Genomic DNA, 22,237 nt, shown 5'->3' with positions numbered 1-22,237 from the left:
CACAGCTCCAACCCAAGAACATTAAACGTGAAAAATGTGGAGTAAGAAGCATTATTTGGCTCATTAAATTTGCAGACGACTGTCGTGGATTCTATCCTATGTATTTAGACTTCCGAGGGTGATGATATACCATGGGTGAAATGGTTTCTCTAAATTCCCTTAGAATCGTAGAGGTTTACAATATAGAAGAAGACCATTAAGTTCTTTATACTCATGTCAGCGCTTTGTTAGGATAACCTAAAACAAATCACTGCTTTGCTTTTTACTCGTAGCTCTGTATCATCCACTATTTCAAATGTTTATTTTAAAAGATGAAGGCTCTACTTCAACTACTTCCTATAATAAATACAACAAAAGGATTCTTTCCTAACTACCAACTGTGTTTAATGATAAAATATGACAGCAAATGTGAACTTAGAAACTGTTTGCCTGATTAAAATACAAAATGAAATTGCTAGATGTCAAGAAATCGAAGAAATTGCTCCCAATTTCTCTTGCACTGTCTGGTGACAATTTTAAATTGATGACCCCTTGTCATTGACTCCTCAAGCGAAGGAACTAGTCTTTCCCTATTCTCTCTATCAAAAATTTCATAATTTAAAAGAAACCCCTTAACCCCATTAAATTTCCTGTAATTCAGTGGTCCCAGCCCCACAAGTCTCTCCTCATAATTAAAGCTGCTCATCTCTGGTAACGTACTGGTGCTCTATATAGCCCAAGGCTATAACGTTGGCTCTGTAAGGAGCTCTAAAAGGCACACAGTGCTCTAACTCTGGCCTGACTCTTTGGCTCTTTAGCATTGAACTCTGGGTCCCCCATTTATAAATGTAATTGGCTTCACCGTGCTGCATTCACACATGCAGTGCAAGGTCTCTCCTCTGAGTTTATCCCATCCCTTGGGAGGAATTTGGCTCCCGACGTCATCGCGCACTCGCGGGATATTTCACTCAGCAGGCGCCCGCAGCAGCCGGAAGCGCGCCCGCTGACAATTAAGCGAGTAATTAAGCCCATTAACGGCGCAATTGACCGCGATTATTCATGGCCCGTCCAACCTTACGGTTGGCGGATGGGCCAATCGGCCAGGCGGCCTTTACATTTTGGATGAAACCTCATCCGAGGGCGGGATGAAATCTCCGTTAGGAGGTGAAATAAAAAGAAATATCTAGGGACTGTTCTTTTGAGGTATGTTTTCGGGTGCTTGATGGTACTGTGTGGACATTTTTTGCAGCTTCTTTGTGCTTTATTTTATTATTTGGAGGTCTGGAGCTCCCTGAGGCAGCCGTCTGCCTTTTAGGGAGCTCTCTCAAAGCGCACACCCACCCACACCCGTGATGATGTCATCGCCCGCCCTCTCCCTGCCCCCACCCCAGGAACGCTGAGCTTTTCAGCGCACGTTTCATGCTCGCTAACTGTTAATTGGCCGGCCAGCGTGAAATCACCGTGGGGGGCCAATCGCGGTCAGGGGCCCGTTTCCTGACTCCTCCCGGGTCTGCCGATCGCTCACGCCCGACAAGGGAAACTTCAGGCCCTTGTTTCTCCTGCCAAATTGCATCACAGCACACCTTGCATTAAATTCCATCCATCACCTGTCTGCCCACTATACAAATTCTCATGAGGTGTTTTACAATCCTCCTCATTGTTTGTGAAACTCTCTCGTTTTGTGTCATCAGCAAACGCCGAAACAGAAAATAGGAGCAGGAGGAGGTCATTCGGGCCCACCAAGCCTGCTCCGCCATTCAGTATGATCATGTCTGATCCTCTATCTCAACACCATACTCCTGCTCTCTCCCCATACCCCTTGACGCCTTTAGAGTCTAGAAATCTATTTCATTCTTAAATGTATCCAGTGACTTGACCTCCACAGCCTCCTGTGGTACAGAATTCCACAGGTTCACCACCCTCTGAGTGAAGAGGTTTCTCCTCATTTCAGTACCAAATGGCCTACCCCATATCCTGAGACTGTGACCCCTTGTTCTAGTACCCCAAAACTGTGCTCACTCATCTATATGTACCTGGAACAAAAGTGGATCTAGCACTGATGCTGGACTACATTGGGCGGAATCATCCTAGATCTGCAATAAGTGCGGTAGCGGGCGGGAAAAGGACGTTTTACCCAGTAGCCACAATAGCAGCTTTTCGCACTGTGTTGTCCCATTCCCGGCACGTCCTGCCTCATTAATTATGCAGTCACGGGGAACAAGCCAGATTGCTGGCAGGCAAGCTTGGATTTGCCCGCCATGCGATGACCCCAACACTTCCACGCTCCGGGCACCATATTTAAAGCACACTGGAGCGCAGCCTACTCCATGTCTTCAGACCAGGACTGCTCCAGGTGACAAGACGGCCCCGAAAGCAAAGAAGGCGGCAGCCCCCAAATTCAGTGACGCCTCTCTGGGGCGCCCGCTGGGTGCAGTGGAAGGTCGCCGCAATGCCCTCTACTCCCACTCTGGCCGCAGGGGGTCCACAAAAGTCACAAACCTGGCCTGGGAGGCAGTGGCAGTGGTGGTCAGTGCCACCAGTGCACAGAGGAGGTCAGCCATGCAGTGCAGGAAGAAGACGCATGGTCTCATCCATTCCACCAGGGTAAGTCAACCACCTCACCCCTCTCAACTCTCACACTCACAAACCCATCACACATCTACAGGGATCTCACTGCTCAAGGGACAACACCACTAACTCTCACACACACCCTCACATCTCCATCAGGCTCATATCCTCTGGAGCTCAAGTCCTCATCCTGTCCATGGCTCTGCTCACCACACAAACATTCCGCACAGTGCCATGTGTCCTGCTCACACTCTCTGCATCTGTTTCCATGCAGGAGAAGCTGGCTCACATCAGCAGGGAGAGGTCCCAGATCACGGTTGAGTGGCCTACATTAGGCTCCTCACTCATTTTGAGGAGTGTGTGATCGTGCTGACTGGCGAGGATGTGGACTGTGCCTGTGGTGACAGTGAGGTCGGTGGTGAACACCCACCTGAGGATCCTGCACCACATCATCCCTCTCTCAACGCAACTGTGAGTCTCTCTCTCCTGCTTTTGACTCTGCTGCCATGCACTACTTCTCTCTACTTTGGTTCACAGGGAGCTCTGCCGAGTGACCAACACCCTCAGTCCCTCAGCTCCATCCACGTCCTCACCTGCAGCCAAAGGGCACCTCCTCCATTGAAGAGCTGGAAATAAGCAGCCTGGAAGACCCGTCACAGTGCTTACCCACACTCTCCACCAACGCAGAGACACACACATCGGTGGGACCTGGATCTAGAGCAGGCTTGAGTTCACAGCCTGGTCGTCACCACACGGACATGTGTCCGCAGCAGGAGGAGGCAGGTTCAGCCGAGCTCCCCAGCGCTTGGAGGACTGCTGGGGAAGAGGAATCTGTGAGGTCTGAGTCAGATGACGAGCCTCTGGATTCAGCCTTCCAACTCATCCTGGAGAGTCAGCAGAAGGCGGGGGAACATCATGTAGAGCTGTTGGAATCCCTGAACAGAGTGGCATATGAGTCGGAGGAGTGCGTCTGCATGCTTTCTGATGAAGTGATATCCATATGTGGGTGCATGGAGGTCTCCCTGGGAAAGATGGTGGACGCCAAGGAGACCCTGGCCCAGCAGAACGCAGAGATGCGCGCAGACCTGCACTCCATCCTGGTAGCCAGGGATGAGTTCCTGCAGTGGCAACGTGAAAGGGAAACAGGGCACCCAGACGTCCCTCCAATGCTCCTTCCCCGGCCCTTGGGCACACAAAGGGAGGAGGAGCGGCAGCTGGTCACCCCTGGGTCACCCATTCAGGAATCTGAGGCTGTCCTCTCCCTCCGAGTCCCCTTTGCCTCTGAGCCCCTCAACCTTGTCCTCTAGTCACCGCAGACAGAGCAGCTGGCTCACAGGAGGACAGCCAAAGCAAGCCAGGGACCTCAAGGCCTCTGCTCTCCAAAGGACCCACGCCAAAGTCATCAGAGCCATTGCACAGGCTGTCTCCAAACCTCATGCAGATGTCAGGGCAGCACCTAGAAGAAGTGGTAGACCTAGAAAAGTTAAGAATTTCTGATCACAAGTGGTTGCACGGGTGAACACATTTTGTCACTTTATAATCTGAAAATATATTCACTTTCACTGAATAATGTGTAATGGTGTCTTTCAGCTTCATTGACAGGCTTCGTGAGTCCTCCACCTGCATCCTCCCCTCCCCGACCCCCGCACTAGCAGTTTAGCTGCATGCAGCTGGACCAAGAGTGATTCTGGAGAGAGAGGTGTGTGTGTCAGGGCCTTTCGGAGCCTCGTGCAAGCTCTCTCCCACATGCGCAGAGCCTTCCTCCATCACACACTCATCCCAATGTCCCGAGCATTTTCAATGTTGCCTGCTGGGGTTCTCTTTCAGTTGTCTATCTGAGCCTGACCTGCATTTCCACCCGCCCACTGATCACACTCCCATGCAGCACCTGTGCCTGCCCAACACGAGGCTCTGCCCACTCCCAATTTAAGGGAAACTGCAGTCGTCACGTTTCTGTTCAGCTTCCCCCTCCCCCAGTCACCTATGTCCTTCTCCCATCCCTGTTGACCACACCCCCCCGCAACATCACCTTCCACCTTCCCTCTGTCACCTTCCAACCAGAACCTTTTTCTTTCCAGGATGTCCAGGTGCACGTGTACATTCCCTACATTCCTGAGAACCCCACCCCCATCCACATTGACCTCCCTGAACTCCTCCCAATCCCAAGGTCCATGTCTGCCTCCGAGTCCCAACAACCACCCCCAGGTATACCTTCCTCTCCCACTCACAACTAGACCTTCTTCGCCCCTCCCCACTTCACCAGTCATCCTTAGCAGCCCATGTCCAAGACCGTGATGTTCCGAAGCAGACCTGAGTCATCAATAGAGGCCTCCCACCTCATGGTGAAGCCATGTCCATGGGAATGAACCCAGCATGCGATGCATGTGTTCCTCCAGGTCCGGCAGCTCTGGGCTCCAGCATCTCCTGCTCCTCGGATGTCTGCAATCTGAGCAGGGCCCTAACGGTATGTCCCCTACTCCTGCATGCCACACTTGCCAGTTGTGTTGTGGGTCGGCGAGTTTTCCTGCCGGCAAAATGGTAAGTCTGGTGTGGGGGGACAATTCCAGTCGAGCCCTACTTTGGATCCAATGGGATTGGCATTCCGCCATGGTGGACACCATCGGATGATCCGCTGTTCTTTCACTCCGGTGTGAAGCCGATTTTTGACCTTCTCGGCACGTTGTCACCTCCCCCATTACAACCGGCCATGACGCCCAACGCCAATGGGGCCGGAAAATTTCGGTCATTATTTCCAACCTTTCACCAGTCCTTTGTTTCCTGTCAACTTTCTATTCATGTCACAATATTTACTCTTGTACTTTATTTTTTTATTATAGGTTTCCTATAATGCACCTTATCAAATGGAGACCTCCCATCTTCCGATGGGAGGCGGTAGTGTACTGGTATTGTCACTGGACTAGTAATCCAGAGATCCAAGGTAATGGTCTGGGGATCTGGGTTCAAATCCCACCACAACAGATGGTGGAATTTGAATTCAATAAAAATCTGGAATTAAAAGTCTAATGATGACCATGAGGGGCATTACCTGCTCTGACCCACAGCAATGTGGTTGACTCTTAAATGCCCTCTGAAATTGCCTAGCAAGCCATTGTATCCAACAAAGTCACAAAAAGGAATGAAACCAGAAGAACTATCCAGTACTGACCTAGGCACCAGAAACGACAATGGCAAATCCAGCACTGTCGATCCTGGAAAGTCCTCCTTACCAACACTGGGGGGTAGTGCCAAAATTGGGAGAGCTGTCCCACAGACTAGTCAAGCACCAGCATGACGTAGTCATCCTCACGGAATCATACTTTACAGATAATGTCCCAGACACCACCATCACCAACCCTGAGTAGGTCCTGTCCCCCTGGCAGGGCAGACCCAGCAGAGGTGGCGACACAGTGGTTTACAGTCGGGAGGGAGTTGCCCTGGGAGTCCTCAACATTGACTCTGGACCCCATGAAGTCTCATGGCATCAGGTCAAACATGGACAAGGGAATGCCCTTCTGATTACCACATACCAAACCCCCCTTCCCCCCGCCCCAGCTGCTGAATCAGTACTCCACCATTTGGAGGAAGCACTGAGGGCAGCAAGGGTGCAGAGTGTACTCTGGGTGGAGGACTTCAATGTCCATCATCAAGAATAGCTCGGTAGTACCACCGCTGGCCGACTCCTAAAGGACATAACTGCTAGACTGGGTCTGCAGCAGGTGGTGAGGGAACTACCAAGAGGGAAAATCATACTTGACCTCATCCTCACCAACCTGCCTAACGCATATGCATCTGTCCATGACAGCATCGGTGGGAGTGACTGCAGCATAGTCCTTGTGGAGACAAAGTTCCAACTTCACATTGAGGATACCCTCCATCGTGTTGTGTGGCACTACCACTGTGCTAAATGGGATAGATTTCAAACAGATCTAGCAACTCAAGACTGGGCATCCATGCGGCGCTGTGGGCCATCAGCAGCAGCAGAATTGTACTCAACCACAATCTGTAACCTCATGGTCTCTATCATTCCCCCAAATCCCCCACTCTACTATTACCATCAAGCCACGGGATCAACCCTGGTTCAATGAAGAGTGCAGGAGGGCATGCCAGGAGCAGCACCAGGCATACCTAAAAATTAGTTGTCAACCTGGTGAAGCTACAACACAGGATGTTATGTGCAAAACACTATAAGCAGCAATTGTTAGACAGAGCTAAGCTATTCCACAACCAACGGATCAGATCTAAGCTCTGCAGTCCTGCCACATCCAGTCATGAATGGTGGTGGACAATTAAACAACTCACTTGAGGAGGAGGTTCCACAAATATCCACATCCTCAATGATGGGGGAGCCCAGCACATCAGTGCAAAAGACAAGGCTGAAGCATTTGCAACAATCTTCAGCCAGAAGTGCCGAGTGGATGATCCATCTCGGCCTCCTCTTGAGGTCCCCAGCATCACAGATGCCAGTCTTCAGCCAGTTCGATTCACTCCACCTGATATCAAGAAATGGCTGAAGGCACTGGGTACTGCAAAGGCTATGGGCCCTGACAATATTTCAGCAATTGTACTGAAGACTTGTACTCTCGAACTTGCCGCGCCAGTGGCCAAGCTGTTCCAGTACAGCTACAACACATCTACGCAGCAATGTGGAAAATTGTCTGGGTGTGTCCTGTACACACAAAGCAGGACAAATCCAACCCGGCCAATTACCACCCCATCAGTCTACTCTTGATCAGAAGTAAAGCGATGGAAGGAGTAAATCAACAGTGCTATCAAGTGGTACTTGCTTAGCAATAACCTGCTCACCGGTGCCCAGTTTGGGTTCTGCCAGGGCCACTCAACTCCTGACTTAATTATAGCCTTGGTTCAAACATGGACAAAAGAGCTGAACTTCAGAAATGAGGTGAGAGTGACTGCTTTTGAGATCAAGGTTGCACTTAACTGAATGTGGTATCAAGGAGCCCAAGTAAAACTGGAGTCAATGGGAATCAGGGGGAAGAATTTCCGCTGGTCGGAGTCATACCTAGCACAAAGGAAGATGGTTGTGGTTGTTGGAGGTCAATCATCTTAGTTCCAGGACATCACTGCAGGAGTTCCTCAGGGCAGTGTACTAGGCCCAAACATCTTCAGCTGCTTCATCAATGACTTCCTTCCATCATAAGGTCAGAAGTGTGGATGTTCGCTGATGATTGCACAATGTTCAGCACCATTCACTACTCCTCAGATACTGAAACAATCCATGTCCAAATGCAGCAAGACTTGGACAATATCCAGGCTTGGGCTGACAAGTGGCAAGTAACATTCGTGCCACACAAGTGCCAGGCAATGACCATCTCCAACAAGAGAGAATCTAACCATCGACCCTTGACATTCAATTACATTACCATCGCTGAATCCCCCACTATTAACATCCTGGGGCTTACCATTGACCAGAAACAAGCCATATAAATACTGTGGCTACAAGTGCAGATAAGGGGTGAGGAATCCTACGACAAGTATCTGGCAATCTTGCAATCCTCACCTCCTGACTCGCCAAAGCCTGTCCACCATCTACAAGGCACAAGTCAGGAGTGTGATGGAATACTCCCCACTTGCCTGGATGAGTTCAGCTCCCACAACACTCAAGAAGCTTGACACCATCCAGGACGAAGCAGCTCACTTGATTGGCACCCCATCCACAAACATTCACTCCCTCCACCACCAACGAATAATGGCAGCAGTGTGTACTACCTACAAGATACGTTGCAGGAATTCACCAAGACTCCTTAGGCAGCACCTTTCAAACCCACGACCGCTACCATCTAGAAGGACAAGGGCAGCAGACACATGGGAACACCACCACCTGGAAGTTCCCCTCCAAGCAACTCACCACCCTGACTTGGAAATATATCGCCATTCATTCACTGTCGCTGGGTCAAAATCCTGGAACTCCTTCCTTAACAGCACAGTGGGTGTACCTATACCACAGGGCCTGCAGAAGGCAGCTCACTACCACCTTCTCAAGGGCAACTAGGGGTGGGCAATAAGTGCTGGCCTGGCCGGCAATGCCCACATCCCATAAATGAACTTTTTTTAAATGCATTTGTGTATGCCTATTCATGTATGCAAATTATCATTTGAGAAGAATGTTTAATTCCTATCAAAGTAGCCTTCCACAGTCTTTGAATGTGGTTCAGTTTCAAAATTCTCTCCTCACCCTACCTTACTGTTCATTATCTGACTTGCACAGCAGGCATCAAGTTGTATAGAAGGTACTAAATGAGCTGAGTATAAATTTGTTTCAGCTAGTGCTCTAATAGTATGCTTTATGTATCGTTCTCTGGAGCATTCTCTGGGCCTGTAACTGTAGAATCCTACAAGTCCAGATTGATCTCCTGATTGATCCCCTGCCCTTGATGGGGCTTTTATTACATTTTGCTTGATGTTGGAAGACTTAAGGTGTCATAATGGGTTATCAGACATTCTCAATTGACACAGATCCCCTCGTGGCCTCAGTGAAGATGTCTCCATTCATAACCATATCAGAGATAATCTTCAGTGTGTAAATAACATCATGAATAAAACATTGGAATGAACAGGGCTGAAACCTAAATGATTGACACTCAGCTAACTCAAATCAGTGGACTTAAGCACAAAGGCAGACTGCACAAATCTTGAAAGCTGATCAACAAAAAAACTACTAACTTTAGAGATTGATGAATCAAAAACAATGTTAGCACTTATAGTTTGATATAAACGCCAATCCATGAGTCTGGTTCACCAGTGGCAATATACCTACATTTGTCTGGTTCACCAGTGGCAGTATACCTACATTTGTCTGGTTCACCAGTGGCAGTATACCTACATTTCAATGTGTTAGTTTGTTGGATTTTTGTTTCCTCAGACTGTTGCTCTGAATGAAAGACATTCCTCTCCAGCATCTTCAGCTGGAAATATAACCTTAGATCATTTATTCCCCGATATTAGTTTGTATGAAATATCTTTGTCCACTATTTTAACAGAGGCATTAAATAATCACCACAGTATAACTTGCAAGCTTCAGTCTACAAATCCAGGGCAAAGACTAATAACTCCTCGTGAATTCATATCATTAATCTGAACTGATCTTCGTTATTGAAGATCAGTCAATAATTCAGCGATATGATACAAGTAAAGAGTGTAAAATATGGCAAGGCGTAACCGAAAAGAGCTACAAATATGATTGGTATGGTATCTGTGGTAACAGCATTATAATATGCATTATTATTTAATGTTTTTTTTCCAGAGAGAGCGGGATTAAATTATGTTTTCTTCTGGCATGACTGTACATATTCCCATGCATGACCGGTGCTTAAATTAACTTTGGATGAAATCTGCAGGGTCTTTGTTGTAAAGAGCATGCAACAAAGTAACCAAAATATTTGCTTGTGGACTGTAATATCTTAAAACTTAAGTTGGGGCCATTAAATCATACTGGAAACTCTTGGTTTGACTCTCAGTAACCACTCATTGTAGTACTTTTTGGTGCAATACTGCCTCTAAACACTCAGATTGGTAAAGAGAGTGCACATTCTCAATATAGGGCAAATTTCATACAGCTCATGAAGATGGATTATACCAAACAGTCATCTGTTCGAATTCCTTTGGGTGTAACATATTTTCCTAATAATAACAATGAGTATTTTATCATTCATAAAGGTAGCCAATAGCATACATTAAAACAGAATTATTTTAAATAAAGCAATTAAATCAATTTTTTAAAATTGGCTTTTTTAAATTTAAAATTTAAAAGTTACAAGATGATCAATTGAACCGGCTAATTGCAAAGAAGAAAGTGAACATTGAACCTTCATTAGTTACTTTCCTCCCTTCTTTCAGAATTCAACTTCCTGCCACCCCTACCTCCTTGAAACCCCCACACCATTACCCCCCCTGTGAGAGTGGGTGGTGACCCATTTTCAGATATCTGCCGTCTCTGTAACTTATCCACTTGGAGGAGCATGTGAATAGTTTTCAGAAGGCAAGGTAGCATGACATTGAAGGCATCCATTTAAGTTGATTATCATGGCCTGTACTTAGGCTGGGTAGGCTGCACCTCTACAGCAATGGTTCTCAAACCTTTTTGGTTGGTTGGAGGACCCCTTTTCAACTGAATTAGTAATCATGGAGCCCCCAAATAAACTTAATTTAATATAATACCCATAATATGACAGTGCTACATAGAAAATATGCTTTAATAATACTTCTAATAAAACAGGTATTTACTTATCAAGATCAGTAAGGTGGGTGTGATTGCTTCTTGCTGCAGAGTCTGTCTACCTTTGCAAGAGTCCAGGGAGAGCAGAACACAGAGAAAGCCCCAGGGGCGAGGGGGGGTGGAGAACAGGAGCAAGAGGAGAGCACAGTGAGACCAGAAACATGCGAAGAGCAGAGACCGGAGAAGCCAGATGCTTGGGGAGAGTAGGAAAGCAAGAGTCTGGAGGGAGCAGGAACCTGCGGAGGGAGGGAGCCTGGAGAAAGCATGAGCACAGAGAGCAGGAGTGTTGGGGGAACAGGAGCATTAAAAGTGCACCCGAGGAGCAGGGGGAGAATCAGGAGTATATGGGGAGCAGAACACGCCTCCACCCACCGCTCACTCATTTCATGGCCACAACGCCCTGGCCAGTCGCCCATCTGTGGGTTGGCACAGGTCACGAACCCCTGGATTTTGTGGACCCCAGTTTGAGAACCTCTGCATTAGAGCAAAAAAAGCAATATTTTTCATTTTACCCACATTAACTATACCTCCCATCAGCGAAGTACAGAGCATTCTCAACATCCCAACCTTGGAAGTATTTGGAACCCCCTCCCCCCACTGATCGCTCCGCCGGCTATGTCAGAATTTGCACAGAGATAAAACCCCATGGAAAGAACGAAGAAACGTGGAACCAAAAAGAATTGTTTTAACAAATTGTAGGCTATTGGTTCACATTAACATGTCAGATGAAAAGAGAGCTAGCAAAATTGGAGAAATTCTAATTTATCAATGCTTTTGTGTTTGTTTCAGCTGTTGCTGTCATATAAACATGTTTAACACCTAACTGGACGACATGTTTATGCAATGAAAATTGCCATGTTGCTTGCAACCAGTTCTAGTCATGCATGATTATGTGCAACGCATTACCCAAGAGTACCATCTGCAAAGAGGGGAGGTTGAGTTAGTGGAAATTAGAATCAGTTCAAAGGCAATATTCCGTGCAATTACCTTGTGTTCTATTGCCATATTTTAAACACCCATGTGCAGGGGTTCTAATTGTAAACTTTCTCTGGTACTTTCACCAATATTTTACTAATGAATGGGATTGTATCATATCGATGCAGAAAGCTGATTGTAGCAAAATCCTGTTGTGAAGCATTTAAAGAGGCCCTCCTAGGCTGGTGAGAACAAACCATCAAAGCACCACAGGCTTCATTCGGTGGGCAACTTTGATATGGATTGAGATGTGAAACAGATCAGTCCTGTCAATAATTAACTTTAAATTGTCTAAAGGCATTTAACCCTTTGAGGAGTGCTAGGTATTTTATATCTAATTAAAAGAAAACTTCTTCATTTTACTCCATGAATACAGCAGAAGGGAAAATGTCTCTAATGGTACCGATGACTGCTAGCTCATGGTTTTGGAAGCTGCTGAAACTCCTGATGAGCAGTATCGCCGCTTGGCCCTTTGTTACAACAAAGGGTAATATTAAAAAGATAATTTGGTTGGAAACAATCTAGCTATTTCAGACTGTTCCAATAGCAGCGTAAACAAATCGAGCAGACCACGCGACATGTTAGGATCAGTACTCAAAGGGTTAAATGAAATGAAGTCCATGGGATTTTTTTTAATGTTATTTCCTCTTTCCATGAAAAGTGGTCATTTTTAACGTTTGTAGATCAATAGTTTGTTTCTTAGAATCACAGGAATATTATCTTTTGGCATGGGCCATGTCAAACAATGATTATATTCTGTTAGTTTATTTACTGTTACTCTAACAGCAGCCTTACTGTGTTAAGAGGTATGTTTTTTGAGCTTATGCGTATTTTTAAACAGAGAGACACTGACTGACTGAGAAATCCACTAAAATCCATAATGTGCAGTTCAATACAACTGCTTTGAAATACTGCTTGAAAAGCATAGCCCGATTCAAACACAAATACTGCTGGTTTCATACCAGAACAAATTACCTGGTCCACATCAAACACATCGTCAAATTCATAATCCTCACTGGACAAGTCAGTGTCTGGCTGAAATCACTTTAATGGATGTTGTTGATAACTGGAAAAATAAGCAGTAAAAATCTGCCTGGTTTATTTTAAAATAATTACATCATAAAATACAACATAAAATGGAGTTTCTTGTGTTTGACAGAAAACATACCTCATAACAGGGACTTGCTGTAATGGTGGTGTTAGATGTTGCAGTGCAGTTAGATATTAAGTTTACGTTGCTTGGGGGCAAAATGCTTGCTGCATGTTTTTGGGGTATGCATGACTGAATGAAAATGTATATCATTGCTGACTGTCAAGGTTGAGAAAGAGACCTAGTCCTTTCCAAATGACAAGATCATAAAACACTTGATCATAGCCTTTCAGCCATTTTTTCTCCCAGGCATCATGAGGTTTTTGAATCATCAAGATGGTCATTACGCTCACTTTTGGGACAGGAGTATAGGGGGAGAAGATTCTTAAAGAGCAATAGCTGTTGAGTTCTCGACGAATGGGCCTAAACATAAAGATTGGATTGTAGATAAAGCTACTGCTGTGAAATCTTTATTTCAGTTCATCAATTTGAATTTGAGCACTTAATGAGTCTTGCCAACAGGGTATGGAAAATCAATTTTACAAGACTGATAAATTCTCAGAATGACTAAACAGAATGCTAGAAGTAAATATTATGATGGCATCTTTCAGGTCTCCAACTACGTAGAAGGACAAAAGCAACAGATGCATGGGAACACCATCATGTCCAATTTCCCCTCCAAATCACACGCCATTCTTAGAGAGATATATATTGCTGTTTCTTCATCATTGTTGAGCCAAAATCCTGGAAACTCCTCCCTAATTGCACTGAGGGATTACTTTCACCACATAGACTGTAGCGGTTCAAAAAAATAGGCTCACCACCGTCCCCTCAATGGCAACTGGGGACAGGCAATAAATGCTGGCCTTGGCAGGAACGCCCAAATCTCTGGAATAATTTTTAGAAGAATTAGACATAAGGCAGAATCATCCCAGATTTGCACTAAGTGAGGTAGCGGGTGGGTAAAACGACAGCTGCAATGGCGGGTTTTCACGCTGTACGTCATAAACCTGCCACGTTAATTATGCACTCCCGGGAAACACGCCATTTCCATGGCTCTCATTCTCCCACCCGTGATCACCCAGCTGCTGCATCACACCGGGCACCATATTTAAAGTCCAGCAGTAAGCGCACATCTCAGCGCTTCCAGCTCACCGCTGCTGTACGGAAGGCAAGGCCCTGAAACTGAAGAAGGCTATAACTGCAAGGTTCAGCGACGCGTGCCTCAAGCGCCTTTTCGATTCCGCGGAGGCCTGACGGGATGTCCTCTACCCCCCCGCTCTGGCCGCAGGATGGGCAGCAACAGCGCTAACCCTGCTTGGGAGGCAGTGGCAGTGGTCAGCACCAATGCTCTTCAAAAGAGGACAGCCACCCAGCGCTGCAAGAGAATGAATGATCTCCTCCGTTCTGCCAGGGTAAGTCACTCTTCTCATCGCTCTCAACTCACACACTCACAAACCCATCACACATCCACAGGGCCCTCACTCACTGCCAGCTCAAGGGACATCACCATTCACTCTCTCACACACACCTTCATTGTCCTCATCCCGTGCATGGCACCACTCACCGCCCTCACATGCCAGGCATACTTATCATCTGGCCTGGCAGGCGTCCTGCTTACACTCTCTCCATCTCTATCCATGCAGGACAAGCTGACACACAACAAGAGGGAGAGGTCGCAGACCGGTGGAGGAATGTCTGAAATCAAGGTCCTCACAGACTTTGAAAACAGAGCCATCCAGCTGGCCGGCGATGACTGGGACCGGTCCTGTGCTGACGGTGAGGTCGGCGCTGCTCTACCAAGTGAGGATCCAGCAGTGCAACATCCATCAGACAACTATGCTGTGAGTGATGTGTCCTGTTTCACAGGCCACTGCCCTGCACTAATTATCTCCCCTTGCTTTCACAGGCACATCTGCCAGACAGCCAACAGAGTCCAAGACCCAGGGCCTCCAATCAAGCCCTGAAGAAACCTCTGGCGAGGAATCTGAAGGCACCTTCCCTGAAGTCCTGTCACAGCGCTCACCCACACCCTCCACCAGCGCAGAGACACACACCTCGGTGGGTCCTAGCTTTACAGTAGCCCTGGGATCACAATCTGCTGAGCACATCGCACTGTCTGATACACAGCAGGCGACGGCAGGGACTTCCCAGGTTCCTGGCACTCGGAGGACTGATGGAGGCCAGGAATTTGCTGCATCCGGTCAGATGATGAGCCTCTGGACTGGGTCATGTCACAGTTGCTGGAGCTGCAAAGGCAAACTCAGGAACATCAGGAAGGGATGTCCGCTGCATTCCTCAGATTGCAGGGCACGATGGAGGAGTCCGTCCGTCTTCAGGCTGAGGTGACAGCGCTGGCATGCCAACTCACCGAGGTCAACACTGGTAGCATTACGGTTGCCATGGAGACCTTGGTCCAGGATGTCGCTCTTGTGCTGCTGCGTGGGCTTAACTCCATCGCTGAAGCCATCAGTGGCCCCCTCAACAGTGTGTACACAAATGGGTGCCGGGCAGCTTGATCACACTCCAGTACACCTACTCCTGAAGGAGAAAGCCTGGGGCCCCCATAGGGAGGAGGATCAGCAGGTGCACACTCTGGGGCCATCCATTCAGGTGAATCTGGGAGTGTCTGGCCCATCTGAATCCCTTTTTCTGTGACCTACACAGCTCCAGCTTCACAGGCTAGGGAGGGTGTCGCTGCCACACAGCAGGACCCCAAAAGCAGGCTGGGGCCCTGCAAGTCTCAGCCCTTCATAGGACCCCGGCCAAGGTCATCACAGACAGGGCATAGCTGTCAGCAGGCTGCCCCCACCTCCTCTGTGGATGTCCGGGGAGCACCAAGACGTAGCAGCAGAGTTAGGAAAGTTAAGGAGAATTAGTTGCACAGCCTGGGCAGGGGTGTTAATCACTTGTACATAATGTTCTCTTTTGTCAATAAACTCCCAAGAATGTCTACCTGTCTATGGCTCCTTGTTCTGATGAGCAGTGTTCTTGTCACTCAGATATTAAAACTTTCTGCACAAGATAAAGGCAGGTGTCTCAGTCCAGGGCCTCTTCCCTGTGCTCTGTGCCTTCAGGCCACAGCGATGATCCAGCCTCGCACTCACTGTGCCTATACCTCAGCGGTTCTGGTCATTGCTGCCAGAATGTTATGGGCAGGCACCACAGAGTTCTCTCATAGTCTCGGTATCCTCTCAGCACTTTCAAGGAGGGGCTGACCCCCATCTCTTCAGCATCTGTGACCACTGATGCTGAAGGCAGACAAAAGGATCAGATGCTTCTAAGGTTTCATGGCTGCGTCTCTATGATGTGACCCTAATGACAGAGCGCAAGCGAGCTGCCCTCGGCCAGACAGGAATCAGAAATTCTCAGAGGCTATCTGAGGATTTATGGAGCGTCCTTACTGCATGGCGTTATCATCCTCCTGCAATCGAGTGACTATTAGGGCCTCCACTGCTTCTCCATGACAGGAGCATTCTCACAGAGGGTATTCGCACTGCCATAAGCAAGGCTGGAGTCAAACGTTCATAGATGCAATGTGAGGATCTGTGGGGTCACCTCACTGCATGTCGTCATCATCCTCCACAAATCTAGCAGCTATGAGGGCCTCCCGAGCGTGCCTGCCTCGTCTACCCAGTGCAAGGCCTCATCCCCATTATCATCCCTCTGAGGACCTCCTCACCCTCATCCCCGTCAGTGTCCTCCTCAAAAGAGGAGACATGCAGCTCTTCCATCTCCTCCTCAACCAGCTCATCTCCCTGTTCGAGCACCAGGTTATAAAGGGCGCAGCAGACGATGGCAATGCGGACTGTATTGCAGGGCTCCACCAGACCGGTCCAGGCACCAGAACCTCATCTTCAGCATCCTGATGGTCTGCTCCACCAAGTTGCGAGTTGCTGCATGAGCCTCGTTATACCTTCACTCTGCTGCAGTCTGAGGCCGCTGCACGGGTATCATCAGCCACGGCCTCTGCAGGTAGCCCTTGTCCCCGAGGAGCCAACCCTGCAGCTTCTGTGGACCCTAGAAGACTTCGGGGATCTGTGACCGACTGAGGATGTAGGAGTTGTGCACATTCCCTAGAAACCAGCAGGATGAGTTTCTGGTGGCCGCACACCAGCTGCACATTCATTGCTGTAGTTCACAGTGCATTGCGACAGAGATCTGAGCACCATGTGAGTGCAGTGGATTGGACCCTGAACCTGTGAGAAACCTGAGGTCTGGGTGAATCCAATCGCTCTTGCATCCTGGCTGTCCTGGTCCCGAGCAAAATGCACAAAGTTGTGTTGCCCTCACAAATTAGGCATCCGTGATCTCATGGATGCATTTGTGGGCGGAGGCTTGTGAAATCCCACAGAGGTCACCTGTGGAACCCAGGAAGGAGCCATTGGCATAGAAATTGAACACCGCAGTCACTTTGATGGCCACTGACAGTGGATGCCCTCCATATCCCCATGGATCCAAATCCTGCAGCAGCTGGCAGATGTGACCGACCAGTTCCCTAGACATGTGCAGTCTTCAGCGACACTGGTTCTCGGTCATCTGCAGGAATGAAAGGCGGCGCCTGTAGACCCTGGGTATAGCTAGGCGTCGACCAGCGACAGCTCGCTGTGGCTCTTGGGTGGCATGTGTGGGATCCCCAGCCGCCCCTTCTTCCTAGATTTGCTGCTCCTGCCTCTGCACAGCCAGGAGCTTCAGTCGCTCCCTCCTCCTTCATGCTTCATGCTCTGTAGGCCATCAGGCATACAGCTAGTTCACCAGGCTCCATGATCCTGATGTACTCCACCTGCAGGATGAAAGAGAGAGACACGTGGTTAGCATGGGTGTACTAACCTGTCCTGGTTAAGTATGATGGCCCCTTAACACTTCCTGGAGAGTGCTGGTCACTACTTGGATGGCCAGAGATTAGTGCGCTGCAAGGCTGCCCTGTTAGCTTGAACCATTGGGGTAGACTGGTCCAAACCAGGATGATGACATTGCAAGGGGCTGTGAGCCCCTCCTCCAGTGACTGCTCCATGGTCAGGTTTGGTGAGAAGATTGTACAACATGTGCAGTCATCCAACTGTTCTGCAGTCCACTAAAATGCTCATGAATTTGCAGTCCGTGCCGGGGGGTGGGGGTGAAAAGCTTTGGAGCACTTGGTGGAGCGCTTCTGCATTGCTTGAGTGGGCAGATAAGCTAGGAGCCCGACCCTAAACATAACAATGTGGCTGCGCCTGAACTACCTCAGTTGCAGAGGAATGGTCACTTTGTCCAGGTTTCCCTAATGCGTGGCCACTTACCTCGTCCACCGTACACCCACCCCAAATGCTTTTGCGCTATATCCAACAGCAGGGCTGCCCTTAACCCCCACCCCCACCCCCAACTGCCCCAACCATGAGTCACCTCAACGGCAAGGCTGCCCTTAACCCCGACCCCCCAATGCCCCTGAAGCTTGAAGTGCAACAGGCGACCCTGGCGAGTACTGCACAATGTTACTGTGCACTCACCTCCGAGCTCCCCTCACAGTGAAGACCGCCCAGTGCACGCCTTTTATGTGCTGTTGTGAAACACGTCAGCGTGCTTTCCCACCGACATGGACGGATATTCCAGCCCAGGGGGATGATTCCAGCGGGCTGGCACAATAATGATATGCTGATGGTATTACAATGAGGTTCCCGACATCCGATGGCGCCTGATGCCGGGGGACTGGGCGGACGATTACGACCTGGTTTCCCGCCATCGTAAAACAGATCGCGCCATATTGTCCACTCACACCACAGATCACACCCAACGCCAGCGAGCGCGGAAAACTCCGCCCATAGAATTTTCAGTTTATGCACATTAAGATAAATGATAATTAATGACCCCAAGCCACAATTGGTGCTAATAAGTCAGCTGGCTGGAAGGGTCAGTTTTCCACTTCACAAGGTCCTTGCACTATCATATTTTTTTGTATCTCAGAAGCTAGCTGGGAGCTGCCATATCTCACGTAAATGAACCAAGGGAGTGAGTGATGGGCAGGATTGGGTTACCAAGGTACAACATTCTACTTGAGAAGCAGGCATTTGGCTGCTTTAGCTGCTCTGTCCATTATATGTAGAACCGACACTTCGTAAGCCAAGCGTGCAGAGTGATATAAACGTCTTAACAACCTTCCTATCTGGCAATAGGAAATGTGATTTCTGTGGGTAAAATCATTACATCTTCTGTTCTACTTTGAAGATTAGCGTTGTAGCTGGTGAAGTTGCAAGGAATCTTAGAACATAAACCCAGCAATGCCTGCTTATGAAGCAGATGTTATTTTCACTTCTCGCCAGAGCACTCTCAGGAGCACAAAGTACAAATAATGATAGCCGACAATTTAATCATTTACAGAGCTAGTGATGGTGTCAACAGCCTAAATACAGTGTTGGTTTAAATACCTTACTGAAGTTGATGTAGGCTCACAGTATCACTGTGGTTGACTAATATATTCTAGATTCTATTCTTGTGCATAGCTTGAGAGTCATCTATGAAACTGCTTGATGGTATAATGATATTCTGGAGGGATGAGATCACATGGGCTGAAATGCTAGATGTAGGGTTTACTATAGCATCTCCCAGACCTCCACTACTTAGAAGGAAAAGTGCAACAGGGTGGATGGAAGCAACATCATGTCCAATTTCCCCTCCAAGTCACAAGCTTTAATCAAAACCTAACTTGCAATCATCACAGTGCATTTTTAAAAAATCTCCTCATCCAGGATTCAGGGTGGATAAACGTTCCCATGCACATCCATGTACAAAACGTGAACAAGTTACTTCAATTAGGACCTGGGCATAATTTGGACCATTCTTTTCACCAAACAGTGAAAATGCCAAATCTCCTGAAGGACAATTGCAGACAACAAGTTTCTTTTGTTCCAAGGAGAATTAATTAAATAATTTCCCCATTTACGTGTGTTAGTAAAGAGTTATTGTTGAGTTGTGATTATTTGGGTCTTTCTTGTAGCTGGCTGAAAGGGCAGCAGGAGGACAAGCAGGACACTGATGTACATTATCACTCACTGACTGGTGAAGGCAATTTCAACTGGCGGTTTATCTTCCCCTTCGACTATTTGATGGCTGAGGAAAAGATTGTCATCTCCAAGAAGGAGTCCATGTTTTCCTGGGATGAAACAGAGTACAAGATCCCCGCTCGTCTAACTCTGCAAGTGTGGGATGCTGACCACTTCTCAGCTGATGATTTCCTCGGTATGTTTTAGTCTCATTTCTTTGTCCCATCCTATTGAGGCGTTAAATGCAGGGTTTTAAAATTCAGGACTTTCTTTGGATGGCCAATCTGAATGTACGCTTATCATTAAGAATACTTTTTCTCCTGTGAAATGGCTTTATCCTCAGGATGAGGGAAAATAGCCAATTGGCCTCCTATCCTGACCTGGTAAGTATGGGGAATTTTAGGATATGTAATTGACATCAATGATATCCACCTATAATCCATCAGGATACACTAAACAATTTCAAATTAGATATACATCCCCTCCGCCACCCTCTCTAACTTCGGCCCATGCAAAACTTTGTTTCCTGTACCCTATTGTGCGCTAAATCGTGATCACCCATCACTCCTGCCCTCATTGATCTATGTTGACTCCTGGTCCTCCAAAGTCTCTAAATTAAAATTCTCACCCTTGCATTTAAATACCTTCATGGCCTTGCCCCTTCCTATCTCTGTAGCTTCTTCCAGCCTTAAGCATACAATGCGGCGAAGAGCAGTAGAAAGCCAGGGGATTGGGAAGCCTACAAAGACCAACAGAGGACAACTAAAAAAGAAATAAGGAGGGAGAAGATTAAATATGAGGGTAAACTAGCCAGTAATATAAAAGAAGATTGCAAGAGTTTTTTTTAGAGATATAAAGGGTAAGAGAGAGGCAAAAGTGGACATTGGGCCATTGGAAAATGATGCTGGAGAAGTAATAATGGGGAACAAAGATATGGCGGATGAACTGAATAGGTACTTTGCGTCAGTCTTCAGGGAGGAAGACACGAGTAACAGTTCCAAAATTCAAGAGAGTCGGGGGGCAGAGGCGAGTATGGTGGCCATTACCAAGGAGAAGGTGCTAGGAAAACTGAAAGGTCTGAAGGTGGATAAATCACCTAGACCAGATGGATTACACCCCAGAGTTCTGAAGGAGATAGCTGAAGAGATAGTGGAGGCGTTAGTGGTGATCTTTCAGGAATCACTGGAATCAGGGAGGGTCCCAAGGGACTGGAAAATCACTAATGTAACCCCCCTGTTTAAGAAGGGAGTGAGGCAAAAGATGGGAAATTACAGGCCGATTAGCCTGACCTCGGTCGTTGGTAAGATTTTAGAGTCCATTATTAAGGATGAGATTTCAGAATACTTAGAAGTGCATGGTAAAATAGGGCAAAGTCAGCATGGTTTCATCAAGGGAAGGTCATGCCTAACAAATCTGTTAGAATTCTTTGAGGAGATAACGAGCAGGTTAGACAAAGGAGAGCCAATGCATGTTATCTAACTGGACTTCCAGAAGGCTTTTGACAAGGTGCCGCACAGGAGGCTGCTCAGTAAGATAAGAGCCCATGGTGTTAGAGGCAAGGTACTAGCATGGATAGAAGATTGGCTGTCTGGCAGGAGGCAGAGAGTGGGGATAAAGGGGTCCTTCTCGGGATGGCAGCTGGTGACTAATGAATTCCGCAAGGGTCAGTGTTGGGGCCACAACTTTTCACTTTATACGTTAATGATCTAGATGAAGGAACTGAGGGCATCCTGGTTAAGTTTGCAGATGATACAAAGATAGATGGAGGGACAGGTAGTATTGAGGAGGTGGGGAGGCTACAGAAGGTTTTAGACAGGTTAGGAGAATGGGCAAAGAACTGGCAGGTGGAATACAACGTGGGGAAGTGTGAGGTCATGCACTTTAGTAGGAAGAATAGAGGCATAAACTATTTTCTAAATGGGGAGAGAATTCAGAAATCTAGAGTGCAAAGGGACTTGGGAGTCCTAGTCCAGGATTCTCTTAAGGTTAACTTGCAGGTTGAGTCGGTAGTTAGGAAGGCAAATGCAATGTTAGCATTTATTTCGAGAGGACTAGAATATAAAAGCAGGGATGTGCTGCTGAGGCTTTATGAGGCTCTGGTCAGACCACATTTAGAATATTGTGAGCAATTTTGGGCTCCTTATCTCAGGAATGATGTGCTGGCTCTGGAGAGGGTCCAGAGGAGGTTCACGAGAATGATCCCAGGAATGAAAGGTTTAACATATCAGGAACATTTGAGGACTCTGGGTCTATACTCGTTGGAGTTTAGAAGGATGAGGGGGGATCTGATTGAAACTTACAGAATACTGAAAGACCTGGATAGAGTGGACGTGGGGAAGATGTTTCCATTAGTAGGAAAGACTAGGACCCGAGGGC

At 47.6% G+C, this 22,237-nt stretch overlaps 1 protein-coding gene across 4 annotated transcripts in view; it reads left to right on the top strand.

The window, feature by feature from the left end:
- Positions 1 to 22,237, top strand: part of otofa (otoferlin a) — a 470,909-nt gene that overhangs the window by 427,359 nt on the left and 21,313 nt on the right. For all 4 annotated transcript variants that reach the window (XM_078541508.1, XM_078541509.1, XM_078541506.1 and 1 more), the window contains one exon: positions 19,816 to 20,057. In XM_078541508.1, coding sequence (XP_078397634.1) covers positions 19,816 to 20,057 — 242 coding nt within the window. The remainder of the gene's footprint in view (positions 1 to 19,815; positions 20,058 to 22,237) is intronic.

The sequence above is a fragment of the Cetorhinus maximus genome, chromosome 5, assembly GCF_964194155.1.
Source record: "Cetorhinus maximus chromosome 5, sCetMax3.hap1.1, whole genome shotgun sequence".
In the NCBI taxonomy this organism is placed as follows: Eukaryota; Metazoa; Chordata; class Chondrichthyes; order Lamniformes; family Cetorhinidae; genus Cetorhinus; species Cetorhinus maximus.
Note: the sequence above shows the minus strand (reverse complement) of the source record. Positions and strands in the feature narration are given on the sequence as shown.